The 19091-nt window shown below is 57.4% G+C and overlaps 2 protein-coding genes and 1 non-coding gene across 4 annotated transcripts; all 3 read left to right on the top strand.

The window, feature by feature from the left end:
* Positions 1-2984: 2984 nt before the first annotated feature.
* ATN1 (atrophin 1) lies at positions 2985-16218 on the top strand. 2 transcript variants are annotated; one of them, XM_005652594.4, is made up of 10 exons: positions 2985-3066; positions 8473-8666; positions 8938-9075; positions 9219-9332; positions 10282-12269; positions 12434-12656; positions 13023-13719; positions 14859-15002; positions 15304-15484; positions 15654-16218. In XM_005652594.4, the coding sequence occupies exons 2-10, from the start codon at positions 8640-8642 to the stop codon at positions 15685-15687; spliced, it is 3546 nt and encodes a 1181-aa protein (XP_005652651.2). In that variant the 5' UTR covers positions 2985-3066; positions 8473-8639; the 3' UTR covers positions 15688-16218. The 2 variants fall into 2 exon arrangements, with proteins under 2 accessions (XP_005652651.2, XP_003126588.3); XM_003126540.6 differs by having other exon boundaries at positions 10279-12269.
* An 840-nt stretch (positions 16219-17058) lies between these two features.
* Positions 17059-17119, top strand: LOC146403434 (U7 small nuclear RNA). Its single transcript, XR_014804666.1, has one exon. It is a non-coding gene; the product is annotated as a U7 small nuclear RNA (small nuclear RNA).
* Positions 17069-18866, top strand: C5H12orf57 (chromosome 5 C12orf57 homolog). The gene is given in 3 exon segments (NM_001243445.1): positions 17069-17426; positions 17701-17877; positions 18637-18866. Coding segments are annotated over 3 exon segments (381 nt in total). The 5' UTR covers positions 17069-17374; the 3' UTR covers positions 18789-18866.
* The last annotated feature ends 225 nt before the right edge of the window (positions 18867-19091 follow it).

Genomic DNA, 19091 nt, shown 5'->3' with positions numbered 1-19091 from the left:
CCTGAGGCTGAGTTGCAGCCCACCCCTCAGGTAGGGGAGGTAATGGAGGGGACAGCCCCTGGCTTCTTTTCTCATTCTCCCCATCCCCTGTTCCTACAAATGCCAAAGTTGTTCTTTTTTCTTTTTTTCTTTCCTTTTTTAAAACTTTTTAAGGCTGCACCCACAGCATATGGAGGTTCCCAGGCTAGGGGTCAAATCAGACCTACAGCTGCTGGTCTACACCACAGCCACAACGCAGGATCCGAGCCATGTCTGCGACCTACACCGCAGCTCATGGCAACGCCGGATCCTTAACCCCCTGGGCAAGGCCAGGGATCAAACTTGCAACCTCATGGTTACCCGCTGGATTGGTTTCCGATGTGCCACAACAGGAACTCCCTAAGTTTTTCTTTTAGGCTCAGATGTGTCACCACCCTAGCCCATCCCTTAGTGGTTAAAAAAAAGGAGGGAGAAGAACTCAGCCTGGAAGGGAGTTGGGAAGGGCCTGGGCCTGAGCCCAGTGGGGGACTGAACCAAGCTTGCAGACAGAGAGGAAATGCAATGGGGGGGGGAGTCTAGGAACGAAGTTGGGAGTTGGGAAGAAGCGGGCTCTCCTAGGGCACTGGGGAAGGGAGTGGGCAGCGGCTGGGGTGGGGCCCTCTGGAAATGGATTAGGAAGGTGGGCCTGGGGTAATAAAATGAGTGCCAACTAATTCTAGAGGCAGAAGAGTGGTGATTCATTCCTAGTCCAAGGAAGCCTTCCTGCTCAGGTTCCCCAGTGCTACAGAATCCATCGAGAGCTTTTGGGTATTCCAAGAACTTGGCTGAGCCTGGCCCAGGGAAATATGAGGCAAAATCTACTTGTTGCTACAGAGCCCTTTCCAGAAGGCTGGTGGGATCCTGCCTTCAGGGCCCACTCTTGGCTTCTAGCTGGCCTGGCGACACACATACCCCGCCCCCACCCCAAACCTGGAGTGCTGCTGAGGGCTCCCAATCCAGACTCCGGCTCCAGCTCTTCCCGTTTCCCAGCCTGCCTCCCTCCCATTCTCTGGCCTTCCCAATCTCTGCTGCCAAAAATCACCCAGCATCTTGGTGTCCTTTGTCCGGGGAGATGTTGCTGCTTGGTGTGAGGCAGGGAGAGAGCCCAGTAGACACTGGGGGTGGTCTGGGGGTGCTGGCCTCATGGCTGAAAAGTGGGAATGGCTGGGGACTGTCAGAGCCACAGGAAGCGTGGAGAGCAGTCCGTGGTGGGACTGTCCCCACCTTAGAAGGACTGGGATTGGGGAACCAGGGCACCTGGGGTTGTCTCCATGTGGAGCCTCCTCCCCACCCACCTCTTCCCGGTGGCCCAAAGTACCACGAGTGATGACTTCGGACAGACGTGCGAAGGAAAACAGAGTTATCACCAGCCAGTGGGCCTGAGGATGGTGTCCCCTTCCCTCCTGGGGGCTTGTCCTCCCCCATTTCTACCGTTTCCTTTGGCTTTCCCCTCCCATCTCCACTAACAGGTCCTTCCCGGCATGGACCTCCCTTCCTCCGTCTTATCACCGAAGGGCTAGTCTAGCTTACATTTCCTCCTAATCTTCTTTACACCCCCCTCCACTTTGGCCCCATTCTGTCCACCCTGTCTTGCCCACAGACACCCTCCTCCACTCTTTTGGAACCCCCCACCCCCAGAACCCAGCCGTCCCTGTCCCCCACTTTCTCTTCCCACCCAGAACCCAGTCCTCCTCGAATATGCACCTGGCCCCACCTCCTTCATCCTTTCTTAAGGTTCTTCTAGCTTTGCTTTCTCTTTCCCCATGACATCACTAGGTTTGTCATTCCCCCAACTTCTTACCTTCCCCATCCCTTTGTCAACACCAGTCACCCCCAAACTCTTCACTCTCCTCCAGAAATCCCGTTCTCCTGTATATGTCTCCATCTTTTCAATATCTTCCCCTCCTTATGACCCCCAAACTTCCAGCCCCTTTGCACGATTGCCTCCCAAACCTTTCCTGCTACGCTAGGTGTCTGCCAGACACTATCACCCCAAGCTTCTTTCACCTCCCCTGTCACACATCTCATTGTCCCCAGGAAGCTCTGTCTCGCCCCAACCTAACCCCATTACCCCATCTCTGCTACATACCCACAACCTCCCCCCTTGCCTCTGCCACACAGCCCTGGGCCCCCAAACTTCTCCAGCCTCCCCCATCTCTGCCCCTACAACCCACGGCTCCTCCTACCCAGCCCGCTCCCGCGCCAGGCCCGCGGGCTCCCCGCATTCCGCCACGGCGAACCCCTCCCCGCGCCCCGGCCCCCTCGGCCTCGGTCTTGGCCAACTCGCGCGGCGCCTCCCCCTTTCCGATCCCCCTCTCCGCCCCTCCTCGCCGCTCGCCTCGCGCTCCCTCCCTCGCGGCTCCCTCCCTGCCCCTCTCTCCTCCGTTCCTCCGCGCTCCCTCCTTCTCCCTCTTCCTCCCTTCTCCCATCCCCCTCTCCCAGGCTCCCTCCCTTCGCCGTCCGCTTTCCTGTGCGAGTCGCCGGACGCGCCGCCCAGCCCGCCCGCCCGCAGCCCCGCGTCGGGCCGGGGCCTCGGGCCGGGACCCGTTTCTGGGGGACCGCCGGCCTCAGGGAGGAGCCAGGAGGGGGCGAGGAAGAAGACCGCCCGGGAAGGGGCGGGGGCCGCGGGCGGAGGCCGCCTAGGGGGCCGGGGATCGCGCAAGTGCGGGCTGCGCGGGGCGGGCGCGGGCGGCTGGCGGGAGGCAGCGGGTCGGAGCCGCGCGGAGGGCCGGCCTGGCCGCGGGGGCGGGCGGGCGGCGCGGCCCGGACGTTCTGGGCAGCCGGGGTAGGCGGCGGGCCTGGGGAGGGGCAGAACTAGAGCGGGGACTGGGATTTGCTTCGGGGGCCGGCGGGCGATCGGGGCCAGGTGGGGGAAGAGGGAGGATGGGGGCCGCCCTCCGGGGGGGTCGGGGCCGCCGCCGCCGCCGTCGCGGCGGCGACTGAAGCCGGAAAGAGAGGGGGGCGGGGGAGCGGCCGCCGCCGCCCCCCAGAGGCGCCGGAGCCCCAAATCCCGTTCGGAGCCAGCCAGCCGTCCCGAGCTACAAACAGGTAAGATCTGCTGCCGCCCGGGCCTTGCGCTCGCCCGGGTTCTGGCCCGCGGCTCCCCACCCCCACCCCTCCCAGTTCCCCCTCCTGCCGCCGCCGCCTCCATTTGTTATTTTTCCCCGATCTGGTCCCCTACTGCGGGCCCTGGCTGGCCTGAGACTGGGGGCTCAGGGGGTGGGGCCGGCCCCGGAGGAGGGATGGGGGCCTGGACGCCCGGAGGATCAGGAAGGTGGGGGGAGGTGGGAGGGTCACAGGAGGAGGGCTGGTGGGGCGGGAGTGTGGCCAGAATCCCGGGACCTAAAGAGGAACCCCCGAGGTGGAGGGTTGGCGCAGGAAAACCGGGATGCCCGTCAGGGGGTCCTCGGGGCGAAGGCAAAAAGGAATGGAGAGATGGCAACGAGGTGGGGCAGGAGGACTCCAGGAAAAGCCTCAAAGGCCCAGAACCCGGTTTCAGATCCTGGGGTTCGGGGTGCTAGGTATAGAAGGGAGGTGGGAAATGGGGAAGGGGTGTGGTAGGTGGAAAGAGAGGGATTGTAGCTGATGAGGGAGGAGAATGGAACTGAGGGGGGCTCAGAGATGGCCGAGGAGAGGGCCACCCTTGAAAAGAAGGGGAGGTGCTCCCGAGTGGAAGTGGGAAGGCGATGCCTTTGTGACTCAATTTTCTTTCCTCTACTCCAGGTCACCTCTGACCTTGTTTTTGCAATCCCAGACATAGGTGCTTCTTGGAGAGGGGCACGCTAGGGCCCGGTAGTGTGGGTCCTCCCGCAACTGATGAGGAAGATGCGAACACTGAAGGGAGAGTTTAGGGAGGAAGGGTTTCCGGGAGGGTGGAAAAAGAGGGGAGCATTTGGGCAATCTTACAGGCACACCAAACAAGTCGTGACCCCCACCCTCAAACCCCCAGAACACCCCTGCGCCTCTAGCTGTGGTTTCCTTAAGCGGTGGGTGGATCTTCATTAGTGTTTTGTGCTCCGAGATTTCCCTTTGTGCGTAGACTTTTTTTCTGCCGGGGTAGGTACTCTTAAGCTCCCTTCCCTGAGGGTGCTGTAGGAGGACAGGAGTTGCTTTGGCAACTGGAGGGGGAGTGACTGGTAGATGGACCCCTGGGACAGACTCTTGAGGGGCAAGTTCTGCCTCTTCGTTGCCATGGCAGTGACCCAGTGGGATGTCCAATAGATGGGGGTTCTGCATCTCCACTGGGCCTTTCAGCCTCTGGCTATGTCCTTGGGACGCTCGGCTGGATTCTGAAGGATGTTTCGGGTGCTGCTGGTGGAGAGGAGTTTCCCCAAGGGTCCACCGTGTCCACCCAGCAGTCTTTGGAACAGGTAGACATGTTACTTGCAGGTGGTAGGTGTTTCTCCAGGTCCCTCCCCTTAGGCATGGTGGGAGGATGGGAATGCTCCTGTTCCAAGTTATACCATCTTTTGGCAGTTCTTGCTGGCCTCTATCTCCCTTGTTATTAGGAAGTTTTTGGATGGTCTTGTTGCTTCTTTGCACAGATATTCTTCCATTTTCTTCACCTTGAGTCTTCATGCCCAAGTATCCCTTTTCCTCTGTCCCAGACTCTTCCCCACAGTAACACCTTCGCTCATCTGACCTCCAACCTTCCGTTTCTCTGAACTTGTAGGGATGGCTGGGCTCTCCACGCGCCTCCCAGGTGAGGGTCCCCCAGGGGAGAGGGCTGTAAAACAGCCTGGTGCAGTGGAAATATTCCAGAACAGGAGCCTGGAGACCTGGGTCTAGTCCTGGCTGTACCTACTAACTGTGACCTTGGGCAAGTCACTTCCCTTTGAGCCTTGGCTTCATTGTCCGATGAAGGGGTTGTAGATAAGATGATATCTGAGGCCCCGCTGACAACTGTAGATTCTAAGGCTTAGGCCAATGCCTTGTTATCTGCTGGCCTGGGCTACATTGTTATCTAGGAGTTACTTTGGACTGGTTTGTTAGTCTGGCAGGTTTGGAATGATGGTGGGGGCTGGGCCAGTGGTCTTGAAATTTACCCTGCAAGCCCATCCTGGAAATCCTTGTGCCTTGGATATAATGCAGTCTTTCTGATATCTTCCTCATATTGCTCCCTTAATTTCTTTTCCTGTTCTTACTTTGAGACTATTTCCCTATCTTTGGTGCCTAGGCTTAGTGTTTTGCAGATACATAGTAGGTGCTTTATAAATCGGAGAAGGAATCTGAGCTACTCTTAGCGCAGCTTGTTGGTGCTGAAATATGCTCCAGGTTCAGGAAGGTCCGTGCAACCCAACCCTACCTCTTTCTCGCTCCTGCCACTCCTTATCCCCAGGGTCACCTACCTTTTATGAGTGCTTTTCTCCTTCAGAGCTCCTCATTGCTAATTTTATCAGATTCCAGCTGATTAAAAAAGTTAGGGTGGGGGCGGGGGCACACCAGGCTTTCTCTGTTCTTCAAGAACATTTTGCTGCTTTCCTCTGGCCTTTTGGATCCCATAACTCTCACCGACAGTGAACAAGTTCTGGGATAGGAAGGAGGGATGAGCACCTGCCTTTAGACGAGCTGGCAGAGACACATGAGGCACAGTTTTTTCTGTTGTACTTTTGTTGGGATTATTTTCCCCTTTGGTTATGTTGGGTTTTGTTCTTTAGGGTTTTGGAGGGTTGACGATATTTGAAAACCAATGTACCGAACAGCTCAATACTGTGGTAAATAGTTGTAGTGGAAGAGAAATGACCTGTTTACGGGGCTCTAAGTTCAGAAGACCTGAGGCTCTGTCCCAGCTCTTTTGTGACTCTTAAGTAAATTGTTATTAAGTTTCCTGGAAAGGTTAGTCTCACCCCTCACCGCAAGCCTCAGGAGAGTTCAGTGGAGGTGAGAGAGAAGTAATTACTCTGTATTCCTTGGGACAAATAAGTTATAGAATGTGGAAAGGCCATTTGTCTATGGAGGCCCCCTAACTCCGAATAGGTGGGGAAGCCTACTGTGCTCCCCGAGGCCAGCAATGCTTCATTCCGGAAGATCCTGCTGAAGTTAGTGGGTTTGCAGGTCAGTAACAAGAACAGACCAGAACACCCATATGTACACGAGATCCACGGGGAGGAAAGAAAACTGTAAGAAGATAATCATTTTTACTCCCAGAAGTTCTTATGGTCAGTGATATGGAGAGACATGACATTTAGCAAGAAATACAAACAAGTGCAACTGAAAATTACTGATATGTAGATACAGATATATAGAAAGAGACAGCTACGGCGGAGAGGAGGTAAGTCCCTGTCCCAGCCAGGTGGGAGGATAGGCTTACACATTTGTCAGTTTGTCTTGTGTGCTCACTGACATTCACTGATTTGGGTAGTCACGTGAAAGCCCTGGCTTTTTCTCTAGCCTGAGGGAACCCAAGCACAGTGGGGGGGGGGGGGTGTCTTACGAGACTCTCAGAAATGAAGTTCTGCACTTGGGGGGAGACCTAGGTTTGGCCTTGGGCCTGGGAGGGCCGTGCGCCTTGCACTGTAAAATGGGGCATTGTTCTCCCGCCTACCCTGATGTGAGAAAAGTTTCTTTTCATATCTCTGGGACTGATCTAGGCCTTCTGAGAGTTCGCCCCACTAACTTTTTTTTTTTTTTCCTGGTCTTTTTCGTTCTGCACCCACAGCATATAGAGGTTCCCAGGCTACTAGGCGTCAATGTAGAGCTATAGCTGCTGGCCTGTGCCACACCCACGGCAATGCCAGATCCGAGCCACATGTGTGACCTACACCACAGCCCATGGCAACACCGGATCCTTACCCCACGGAGCAGCGGGGCCAGGGATCGAATCTGCATCCCTTTGGATGCTAGTCAGATTCGTTTCTGCTTAGCCACGACAGGAACTCCCCCACCAACTTCTTTTTTCTTTTTTCTTTTTTTTTTTTTGCTATTTCTTGGGCCACTCTTGCAGCATATGGAGGTTCCCAGGCTAGGGGTCGAATCGGAGCTGTAGCCGCCGGCCTACGCCAGAGCCACAGCAACGCAGGATCCGAGCCTCATCTGCAACCTACACCACAGCTCACGGCAACACCGGATCATTAACCCACTGGGCAAGGACAGGGACCGAACCCGCAACCTCATGGTTCCTAGTCGGATTCGTTAACCCCTGTGCCACGACGGGAACTCCTCCCCCACCAACTTCTAATGAGAGTATAGATAGGTACTGAAGAAAGAGCATGGGGCTTGATTCTGGAGCTGCCACTGGTTCCTCACTGAGTATTCATCACATGAAGTTGGGCAAGGCATAGTCACCATCTTTGATCCTTCAGTTTCCTCACCTATATAATGGGAAGAATACCTGCTTCTCAGGGTTGGATATAAATATTAAATGAAATAGTACATGGCTCAGTGGTTAATGAACTGGATTAGGATCCATGAAGATGCAGGTTTGATCCCTAGCCCCGCTCCGTGGGGTAAGGATCTGGTGTTGCCATGAGCTGTGGTGTAGGTTGCAGACGTGGCTCGGAACCCATGTTGCTGTGGTGGTGGCGTAGGCTGGCAACTGTAGCTCTGATTCAACCCCTAGCCTGGGAACCTCTACATGCCGAGGGTGTGGCCCTAAAAAACAAACAAACAAAATCAGAATATAAAGTTAATAGAGAAGGTTACTTAAAAAAAATACCAAAAGAAGGTACTCAAAAAGTTAACTAATACTTCAGCTACTTTTCTTGGAGTTCCTGTCGTGGCTCAGTGGTTAACGAAACCGACTGGGAACCATGAGGTTGCGGGTTCGGTCCCTGCCCTTGCTCAGTGGGTTAACGATCCAGCGTTGCCGTGAGCTGTGGTGTAGGTTGCAGACTCGGCTCGGATCCTGCGTTGCTATGGCTCTGGTTAGGCCGGTGGCTACAGCTCCAATTCGACCCCTAGCCTGGGAACCTCAGTATGCCGTGGGAGCGGCCCAAAGAAATAATAGCAAAAAGACCCCCAAAAAAAGTTAACTAATACTTCAGCTACTTAGATATGAGCCCCATCTTCAACCGATGACGCAACTTTCGGCAATGCCAGATCCTTTAATCCACTGAGCAAGGCCAGGGATGGAACCTGCATCCTCATAGATACTAGTTGGGTTCTTAACCTGCTGAGCCACAACAGGAACTCCTCAGCTGCTTTCCTTTTTGCTCCATTATATGGCTCTGTGGAATTCATGTGTACGCGTGTATTTCCTAGGCATCCTGAAGGGTGAAATAGGGTGATCTCCTGAATTGGGGCGCATAGGTACACCTGAGTTTTCTGCCTTCCCAAGGGACGAAAGAGATAATTTTGCACGCAGCGTGTCCCTCACATACACATAACGGGACACCCATGGGTAAGCCAGCCCTGTCTTGTGGCTGAGCTGCTTACTCAACCCCTCGACAGGCACAGTAGTATCCTCTTCAGACTCTGTTCCCCAGATTGGAGACTCTGATGGTCTTTTTTCAACAGGCTTCACTGAAAACGGACCCTGCAAGTTCCAGGTGCCTCTCCTGGAAACTTGGAGATCCTGCTTCCTGCTTCCCAGGCCACAGCTCTGGGGAACTTAGGGTGAAGCAGATAAGTTTCTGTATTCAGCTGCCCAGGCGGAGGAGAATGGGGTCTCCACAGCCTGAAGAATGAAGACACGACAGAATAAAGACTCAGTGAGTAGTAACTAAAACGAGACATGAAAGATCGGGGGGCAGGGAAGCTCCTGGCCTGTCCCAGAGCCCAGCCCACCCCCTACCACCCACGTCCACTCTTCCTCCCTCCTTCCCAGCGCCAGACCCCCCCATCCGCCCCCGACAGCCACAGCCTGGCTTTGAACCCCATCCTTCTGACACCCACTGGAGGGGAAGACTGGGAATAAGGCAGATGGTAAAGTGAGGTGCAATGTAGAAAACTACATCATCGGCTTGCTTCCTTCTCCCTCAGATGTCAATGAGGAGTGGACGGAAGAAAGAGGCCCCTGGGCCCCGGGAAGAACTGAGATCAAGGGGTCGGGCCTCCCCTGGAGGGGTCAGCACGTCCAGCAGTGATGGCAAAGCCGAGAAGTCTAGGCAGACGGCCAAGGTATTCTGTCCCCAGGTCCTCCCACAGGATGCCCGGGCACCGGGACTGACGGGGTGTGTGTGTGTTGGGGAGCTTCCTGTCTGGCAGAGGGTACCCGTGGAGCTTGGGAGGTATAAGACAGGAATTTTCTTCCTCTCTAACAGAAGGCCCGGGTAGAGGAAGCCTCCACCCCAAAGGTCAGCAAGCAGGGCCGGAGCGAGGAGATCTCAGAGAGTGAAAGTGAGGAGACCAATGCACCAAAAAAGACCAAAACTGAGGTGGGAGACACTTGCAGCCATCCTGACCCGTTTTCTGACTATTCTTTCCCCCAAATTCCCTTTCGTTCATGATTCCTATTTTATTTTTTTATTTTTAGGGCCTTGTTTGCGGCATATGGAGGTTCCCAGGCTAGGGGTCGAATCAGAGCTGTAGCCACCGGCCTACACTGCAGCCAGAGAAACGTGGGATCTGGGTTGTGTCTGCGACCTACACCACAGCTCATGGCAATACTGGATCCTTAACTCACTGAGCGAGGCCAGGGATCGAACCTGCCAGTCAGATTTGTTTCTGCTGAGCCACAATGGGAACTCCTTATGATTCCTATTTTAATCTTGCCTAGAAAATGACAGAAAAGTCTTATCCTAATGCTTATTAAAGTAGCCTAACATAATGTCAGTCAGATCTTGAGGGCTTTGGCCAGACTGTCAGATGACCAGGCAAGGCTCAAAGGGCACTGGAAGAGTGTGGGGGATTCTAGCCTCTCCTTTACCAGGTCCTGGGTTTCATGCACAGGCTGGGGAGGAGATCCAGGGTGAGAAGTCTTAGTGGAAGGAACAAATAGATCACAAGGAGCATGCAGAAGTGGTCTTTTGAAGCACTAGTGGTTTGTGGGATGTTTAGTTAAAGGGGTAGATGAGATGAGAGGATGGCAGATGAGCTGGTGGAAGACAGGGATTTGGGTTGTGGTTGGGGAGAAGGTGCTGGAGATGGACACTTGAGGAAGGAACAGGGTTTCACAAGGAGGGAACTCTGGCTGCTGCCAGGGAGCAGCAGAGATGGGGGAAGAGTGGAAGACATGGCAGCAAGGAGGGATTGGGCAAGTGTGTTCATCACTTCGTAGCACGGTGGTGTGCTGTGAGCGGGAAATTATTTTGTTCAAGGGAGGCCCCAAATCCAAGGGAAACAAAGAAGGAAAAGGGAAAAATGGCCCTTCTTTTTCTACAGCAGGAGCTCCCTCGGCCGCAGTCTCCCTCGGATCTGGATAGTTTGGATGGGCGGAGCCTCAATGATGATGGCAGCAGCGACCCTAGGGACATCGACCAGGACAACCGAAGCACGTCCCCCAGCATCTACAGCCCCGGGAGTGTGGAGAATGACTCCGACTCGTCTTCTGGCCTGTCCCAGGGCCCAGCCCGCCCCTACCACCCACCTCCACTCTTTCCTCCTTCCCCTCCGCCACCAGACAGCACCCCCCGACAGCCAGAGCCTGGTTTTGAACCCCATCCTTCTGTGACACCCACTGGATATCATGCTCCCATGGAGCCCCCCACATCGCGAATGTTCCAGGCTCCACCAGGGGCCCCTCCCCCGCATCCACAGCTCTATCCTGGGGGCACTGGTGGAGGAGTTTTATCTGGACCCCCAATGGGTTCCAAAGGGGGAGGGGCTGCTTCTTCAGCGGTGGCCCCTAGTGGGGGTAAGCAGCACCCCCCTCCCACCACCCCCATTTCAATATCGAGCTCCGCGGCTGGTGGTGCTCCTCCAACAAAGCCGCCTAACACTCCAGTTGGTGGTGGGAACCTACCCACTGCTCCACCACCAGCCACTTTCCCTCATGTGACACCAAACCTGCCTCCCCCACCTGCCCTGAGACCCCTTAACAATGCATCAGCCTCTCCTCCTGGCCTGGGGGCCCAGCCGCTACCTGGGCATCTGCCCTCTCCCCATTCCATGGGGCAGGGTATGGGTGGACTTCCTCCTGGCCCAGAGAAGGGCCCTACTCTTGCTCCCTCACCCCACCCTCTGCCCCCTGCTTCCTCCTCCTCTGCCCCAGCCCCTCCAATGAGGTATCCTTATTCATCTTCCGGTAGCTCCGCAGCAGCCTCCTCTTCCAGTTCTGCCTCTGTCTCCCAGTACCCAGCTTCCCAGGCACTGCCCAGTTATCCCCACTCCTTCCCTCCCCCAACCAGCCTCTCTGTCTCCAATCAGCCACCCAAGTATACTCAGCCTTCTCTCCCATCCCAAGCTGTGTGGAGCCAGGGTCCTCCCCCACCTCCTCCCTACGGCCGCCTCTTAGCCAACAGCAATGCCCACCCAGGCCCCTTCCCTCCTTCTGCTGGAGGCCAGTCCACTGCTCACCCACCAGCCCCAGCACATCACCATCACCACCAGCAACAGCAGCAGCAGCAGCAGCAACAGCAACAGCAACAACATCATGGGAGCTCTGGTCCCCCTCCACCCGGAGCGTATCCTCACTCCCTGGAGAGCAATAGCTCCCACCATGCACACCCTTATGCCATGTCTCCCTCCCTGGGGTCTCTGAGGCCCTACCCGCCAGGGCCAGCACACCTGCCCCCACCTCATAGCCAGGTGTCCTACAGCCAAGCAGGCCCCAATGGCCCCCCAGCCTCTTCCTCTTCCAATTCCTCTTCCTCCTCTCAAGGGTCCTACCCATGTTCCCACCCGTCTCCTTCCCAGGGCCCCCAAGGGGCGCCCTACCCCTTCCCATCCGTGCCTCCGGTCACCACCTCCTCAGCCACACTTTCCACGGTCATTGCCACAGTGGCTTCCTCCCCAGCAGGCTACAAAACAGCCTCCCCACCCGGGCCCCCACCGTATGGCAAGAGAGCCCCATCCCCAGGGGCCTACAAGACCGCTACCCCACCCGGGTACAAGCCGGGGTCGCCGCCCTCCTTCCGAACCGCGACCCCGCCGGGCTATCGAGGCGCCTCGCCGCCCGCAGGCCCAGGGACCTTCAAGCCGGGCTCACCCGCCGTGGGGCCCGGGCCACTACCACCTGCGGGACCCTCGGGCCTGTCATCTCTGCCACCACCCACTGCGGCCCCCGCCTCAGGGCCACCCCTGAGCGCCACGCAGATCAAACAGGAACCCGCCGAAGAGTATGAGACCCCCGAGAGCCCAGCGCCCCCGGCCCGCAGCCCCTCACCCCCTCCCAAAGTGGTAGACGTGCCCAGCCACGCCAGCCAGTCGGCCAGGTGAGCACCAGGGCGGGATGCTGCGGGTGCGGGAGGGGCCTTGCGTTCGTGTGGCGCTTTTGAAAGTACCCCTGGCCCTGGCCTCGCCCAGGCAGCCCGCACCCGCCGATTCCAAGCGGGGCCGCTCGCAGGAGCTGAGCGCGCGCCGCTTCCGCGCCCGGCAGGTTCAACAAACACCTGGACCGCGGCTTTAACTCGTGCGCGCGCAGCGACCTGTACTTCGTGCCGCTAGAGGGCTCCAAGCTGGCCAAGAAGCGAGCCGACCTGGTGGAGAAGGTGCGGCGCGAGGCCGAGCAGCGCGCTCGCGAGGAAAAGGAGCGCGAGCGCGAGCGGGAACGCGAGAAGGAACGTGAGCGCGAGAAGGAACGCGAGCTGGAGCGCAGCGTGGTGAGTGCGTCAGCGCACGCGTGGCCCGCCCTCTGCGCGGCGCGAGCAGCCTCCGGGCGGGGTGGTCATGCGCCGCCCTGTCGGAGAGGAGGAACTATTGCAGCAGCCCGGGAGATGGAGACCCAGGGATTCCAGTGGGAGGAGTTGCATCCCGGGATTGGGGGGACGGTACGCTCAGGTCAGAGTACCTGTGGACCATAGGAAGGGCCACTGTCCTACGTAGGAAGGGAAGGAGTCTGGGGAGTCCCTGGTAGTCTGAGTTACAAGTTGAGGCTTTAGCCTGAGACAAGTGGTCAGCTGAGGGTCAGGACCAGCCATCTCTTCCCCACCTGCCCTTTTGACCCCGATGCTCCCTCTATCCAACAGAAGTTGGCTCAGGAGGGCCGTGCTCCAGTGGAATGCCCATCTCTCGGCCCGGTACCCCATCGCCCTCCATTTGAGCCGGGCAGTGCTGTGGCTACAGTGCCCCCCTACCTGGGTCCCGACACTCCAGCCCTGCGCACCCTCAGTGAATACGCCCGGCCCCACGTCATGTCTCCTGGCAATCGCAACCATCCATTCTACGTGCCCCTGGGGGCAGTGGACCCGGGGCTCCTGGGTTACAATGTCCCGGCCCTGTACAGCAGTGACCCAGCGGCCCGGGAGAGGGAGCGGGAAGCCCGTGAACGAGATCTGCGCGACCGCCTCAAGCCTGGCTTCGAGGTGAAGCCCAGTGAGCTGGAACCCCTACACGGGGTCCCTGGGCCAGGCCTGGATCCCTTCCCCCGACACGGGGGCCTGGCTCTGCAGCCTGGTCCACCTGGCTTGCACCCTTTCCCCTTCCATCCGAGTCTGGGGCCGCTGGAGAGAGAACGTCTAGCGCTCGCAGCTGGGCCAGCCCTGCGCCCTGACATGTCCTACGCTGAGCGTCTGGCAGCTGAGAGGCAGCACGCGGAAAGGGTAGCCGCCCTGGGCAACGACCCGCTGGCCCGGCTGCAGATGCTTAATGTGACCCCCCATCACCACCAGCACTCCCACATCCACTCTCACCTGCACCTCCACCAGCAGGATGCCATCCACGCAGGTGAGGCTCCAGTTCCCTGGCCCTGGCCCTGTGAGGCCACCTTGCCCCTTGGCAAGTGATGGGGCCCTTCTGTTCCTCAGGCGGGGATGTCCCTCCCCACCTCTGGCACAAGCCTCTCTCCTGAGACGGCTGCCCCTGTCCTTGCCTCCCCGGCCTGTCTCCTCCTGTCTTAGTGGTGCTACGAAGACCCTACCCTACACCCCAGTCCTCTTCAGGTCTGCCACCCACCCCCCAGAGACCCAAGGTGGAAACCTTTAAGGGAGCATGACCTTGAGGCCTGAGCCTGAGCCCTTCACAGAACTATCTTCTTGAAACCTTGGATTCAACTCTGGTTGTTTCTTGCCATTGTCTCCTGGCTGACGTGTTTCCTGTTCTTCTCCACTTTAAGATCCGTGACCTTCCAGAAAGAGTCCTATAGCTCTGGTTGTGGGATCATAGGTGACAGTGAGCTTCTCTCACTGTTCTCTCATAGTACTTCTTTTTTTTTTTTTTTTTTTGTCTTTTCACCTTTTCTAGGGCCGCTCCCGAGGCACATGGAGGTGCCCAGGCTAGGGGTCCAATTGGAGCTGGAGCCACCGGCCTACACCAGGGCCACAGCAACGCGGGATCTGAGCCACATCTGCGACCTACACCACAGCTCATGGCAACGCCAGATCCTTACCCCACTGAGCAAGGCCAGGGATCGAACCTGCAACCTTATGGTTCTTAGTCAGATTCGTTCACCACTGAGCCACGACGGGAACGCCTCACAGTACCTCTTTTCATCAGAACATTGCTCCATCTAGCCTCAGAGTCACATTCATTCCAGGCTCCGTTGCTTTCTCTCTCTTAAGCTCTCCTCTCCCTGTCTCGTTTTCTAAACTTTGTGTCCTCTTCCACCTTCTCTAAGCAGCCCACCCCCCTTTTCCTGTTCCTCAGATCCCTCTGACACCTGCCATCCCTGCATCCTGACTCCAGTAGGGTCTTGCCCTGTCCATCTCCCAGGCCCCTGGTTCCTCCTTGGTGCCTCCTTAATGCCCTGGATCTCCCTGTGTTCGAATGTCCACCCCTCTTGCCAGGTGTGGATCCCTTCCCTCCCAAGTGCATGGTTTTCCCCAAACTTGCCTTCTCGTGACACCTTCCTCTTCTCTACCCTCCAGCCTCTGCCTCGGTGCACCCTCTCATTGACCCCCTGGCCTCAGGGTCTCACCTTACCCGGATCCCCTACCCAGCTGGGACCCTCCCCAACCCCCTTCTTCCTCACCCTCTGCACGAGAACGAAGTTCTTCGTCACCAGCTCTTTGGTAAGGATGGGGGTTGGGGGTGGGGGGGATTTCTGAGTGAAGGGCAGAAAGGAGGGAATTAGCCGGTGGGACTGGCCTTGCTGGACTTGGGGAGAGGTGAGGCGGTGTCCAGAGGAGCTGGGAATGGGAATAGGAGAGCTGAGGCCCTGCTCAAGAGGGGCGCAGGGTTAGGGCCAGGCTAAGGGCTCCTGCAGGACTGGCTGTCACATAAGTTGTTTAGTGTCTGTTTCCTCTGTGTGTCAAGGGGCCAGCTACCTCCTGGCCCTGCCGGTCATGTGCCCCCTGCCCTTCCTGCCCACAGCTGCTCCTTACCGGGACCTGCCAGCCTCCCTCTCTGCCCCAATGTCAGCAGCTCACCAGCTGCAGGCCATGCACGCGCAGTCCGCTGAGCTGCAGCGCTTGGCACTGGAGCAGCAGCAGTGGCTGCACGCCCATCACCCACTGCACAGTGTGCCGCTGCCTGCCCAGGAGGATTACTACAGGTACCACAGGGCACCCTAGGCCAGGCCAATGGGATGCTACTTAGCCTGTCTGGGATGGGGTGAGGCCCCCGAGGCAGGGAACCCCTCCCCCACCATCCTCTGTGAGAGAGGTCGGGTCAGGATGGGTCTCAGTCTCTCAGGCCCTGTTCTGCACCCCCTCTTCCCCCAGTCACCTGAAGAAGGAAAGCGACAAGCCGCTGTAGAACCTGCGACCAAGAGAGCACCCGCGGCCCCTGCATCTGGACTCTGGAGGCCTCCCTCCCCGCCTGCCACCCAGCCGAGAGGGGGTGCTGCTCAGCCCCAGGGCCTGGGGCTTCTGGGCTAGAGGGAGGAAGGAAGGGACAGATGGAAGGCCAAGGCTCCTGTGATGTGCGTGCGGAGGTGGGGAGGTGGAGGGGGTGGGGGCAGAAAGCGCACAGTTTCTTGGACCGCTCCCTCTCCCTTGTCCCCCGGCTTTCCCCCCCCTCCCCGCCCCCGCCCCCGTCCCCGCGGCCACCGCCCCTCCCCCACCCCGTTGGTGTGATTATTTCATCTGTTAGATGTGGCTGTTTTGCGTAGCATCGTGTGCCGCCCTGCCCCTCCCCAGTCCCCGTGTGCGCGCTCCCACTGCGATGTATGCCCCTGCCCCTCCCCCACATTAATAATTTATATATATAAATATCTATATGATGCTCTTTAAAAAATATCCCAAACAAAACCAACCAAACAAAAACATCCTCACGACTCCCCAGGAAGATGGCTGTGGCTGTTTCTTTGTGGGGTATGGGGGGCCGGGGTGGTGATGTGGGTCTCTGGGCAGCGGCGGCCCAGCGCCTAGAGAGAAAGCTACCGGACTACCGGAGGCTAGTCCGGAAGTGGATAGAGACCCCGGAGAGTTGGAGAGGGGAGCTGGAAGAGCCCAGGGCCTTGGAGACCTGGCTCCGCTGGAGTGGAGTCCCATCCTTCCAATGGTGGGCAGTCACGAAGCTGATGGCCTACGACAGGCAAGCCCCTGACTTGCTCCAGGAAACCGCTTAGACGGGTTTCTGTCACCGTGCCCGCAGCTAGGAGCCGCCAGAGACCTGAATTCTTAACGTAGAAGAGTTAGAAACTGATGAATTGGAGGGTCGGGGGCGTGGCTGCAATAGGTTAAAGCAATTGGAACCCGAAGTCTTAAGCGCTCTAAGATTTGAGGAGGGAGTGGGTGACAATTTCTAACGCCCTGAAGGGAAGGGAAATTATAGGGCGTTACTGCACACCCCTACACCAGGCCATTTTAGGAGAGCGCGAAAGCCGCTTTAGCGTCAAGTCTTCACTGCCGCGAGGCCCCGTCTTGGTTCTTAAAAAGGGGAGTGACTGGCTTCGCTCTCAGCCAATCGGCATCAAGTAATTTGCATAGACTCGTATCAAACGTTCCCAAACTCTAGAAACGAATGTTTAAGAGAGTTCTTTAGAATTCTGTTTTCACCTCTAAAAGTTACAATGTGCCTCGTTGTTTGTACAGCAATAGGAATTAGGAAACGCTGGTCGGAACTCACCCTCACTAATAGTGGAGTTTGCGGATATGCCGCCTTCTCGCCAGAGCTGTGCTCTCGTAGTGTACAGCTCTTTTAGAATTTGTCCAGCAGGTTTTCCGGTTTGTACCGGAAAACCCTTCATCCAGAGTGTATTCAACAATAGAAAGAGTTGGGGTGTAAGCGAGTTGGTGTCTGATTGACTGGTCTTAGTTAAATATCCGAAGTCTCAACCTGTTTCCGAGGGCGCGGGGAGGTTGGGACTCCATCAGTAAGCTTCCGGCTTCAGCTGATACAGCTTCCCTTCCACCCCCACCCGCCTGGGAAGCTGCACTAGGAGAAGGTTCGCTTTTCTGGAGTGTTTCCGTGGCGCCGCTGCACGTGCATCTTTTGTCCTATGGCGTCCGCCTCGGCCCAAGCCGCTGCTTTGAGCGCGGAACAGGCCAAGGGTGAGAATCCTCCTAGTTGCCGGGTGGGTAGTTGCCGGGTGGGCTTCCTGCCCGAGGAGGGTGCGGGCAGGAAATCACAGGCGAGAGATGTGACTGCATTCGCCGGGAACTGGGGGCGCGCGGTACCATCCTCCTTCAAAGAGGGGTCCTTGCTTCTTAAAGCGGGGGATTTGGGGGCCGAGTGATTCGGTTATTACGGCTTCAGGCCAGTAATTCCCTTGCCCTCTTCCTTGTGCCCTTTGTTCCGATGCCCTGGGCTGCATCCTTCGCACAGTGGTCCTGGCGGAGGTGATCCAAGCGTTCTCGGCCCCGGAGAACGCCGTGCGCATGGACGAGGCTCGTGATAACGCGTGCAACGACATGGGTAAGATGCTGCAATTCGTGCTGCCCGTGGCCACGCAGATTCAGCAGGAGGTTATCAAAGCCTATGGCTTCAGCTGCGACGGGGAAGGTAGGTCGGACTGGGGAGTGAAGGTAGCCTGGGTGGAGGAGAGGGCGATGGATCGTCGCGTCCCTGAGCCGTCGTCCCCTTTCTCGCCACATGGCGGCAGCCACAATCTAACAGTATTGGCACTTAGAACCCAGGGTCTACTGTGAACTTGAGCCAGGTGAAGTCTTAAGTGCATTGTGTAGTTACCATTAATTATATTGCTATCCCATTTTAAGATGAGGAAACAGACTGTAGTAGTAAACCAAGTTGGCAGGTCACAGCAGAGCTGAAACCTAACCCCGTTTTGATAGCTTTTAGTGAGATGTCTGCATGACAGCAACTTTCTGCAGCCCCTCCAAGCAGTTCCAGCTGATCTCTCGGGGTTGGCTGTTCAGTTTATTGAACCGGGTGTTTATTAATTCAGCCCTGCTGGCCCAGAGCTCTCTTCTGTCCTGGCTATGGACTGGCAATCTGGTTGATGTGCATCCTTTGTGCTCTTGTGACTAAATTGTTAAAATGGTTCACGTGATAGGGGTGAACACACTGCTTTGAGATATTTTCTTTCACTGCATCCCAGCCAGTTGTGTCCAGTGTAGACCGGGAAGGGGTTGATCCAGACCACACAGGGCAAAGACCTGCATGAGTCTTGTTTTGCAGACAGCTAGCTATCTGGCCGGGGGGTGGGGTGGGCAGCAGCTAGTGACTCGGGCTGCCCCCTCCTGCTGTCCTGGGCTCCTCCAGCCCCTGGGGGTGAGGGTTGACGTTCTGCTCCCCTTGCAGGTGTTCTTAAGTTTGCCCGCTTGGTCAAATCTTACGAAGCTCAGGATCCTGAGATCGCCAGCCTGTCTGGCAAGCTGAAGGCGTTGTTCCTGCCGCCCATGACCCTGCCGCCCCACGGACCTGCTTCGGGTGGCAGCGTGGCCGCCTCCTGAAGGTTGGCCCTCCCGTGGCACTGCCCGGGAAGGGAAGACCTTGGTGTTCTGGAGGATAATAAATGTGCCTGGGACTTAGTCTTGGCGTCAGTCTTTTGTGACCCTGACAACCCCTACATCCTGGCCCAGTTCCCTCAGCCTTTCAGGCCGCTCTGGCTCCCTGTCCAGATCCTTCCTGTGCTCCGGCTGCCAACAGGCTCCAATGGCCGGGGGAGGGATGGGCCGGTCCCTCACCACCCTGGGTCTGGGGGCCTGCCCCGGCGGCGGCGGCGGCGGCGGCGGTGCCTCCTCTGTGTGGGGCTG

Source organism: Sus scrofa, chromosome 5 (assembly GCF_054392235.1).
Source record: "Sus scrofa isolate SSC_HxYL_T2T_F1_AM1 chromosome 5, Sscrofa_HxYL_maternal_Yorkshire_Landrace_v2.0, whole genome shotgun sequence".
Classification (NCBI taxonomy): Eukaryota; Metazoa; Chordata; class Mammalia; order Artiodactyla; family Suidae; genus Sus; species Sus scrofa.
This window is presented reverse-complemented; position numbering and strand designations above follow the sequence as displayed.

Bases quoted from the DNA above. Each gene is read 5' to 3' on its own strand.
- ATN1 (XM_003126540.6), top strand. From the start codon at position 8,640: ATGAAGACACGACAGAATAAAGACTCA. The intron at 8,667-8,937 runs GTGAGTAGTAAC...CTTCTCCCTCAG, and splicing joins CACGACAGAATAAAGACTCA to ATGTCAATGAGGAGTGGACG. The intron at 12,657-13,022 runs GTGAGTGCGTCA...TCTATCCAACAG, and splicing joins GCGAGCTGGAGCGCAGCGTG to AAGTTGGCTCAGGAGGGCCG.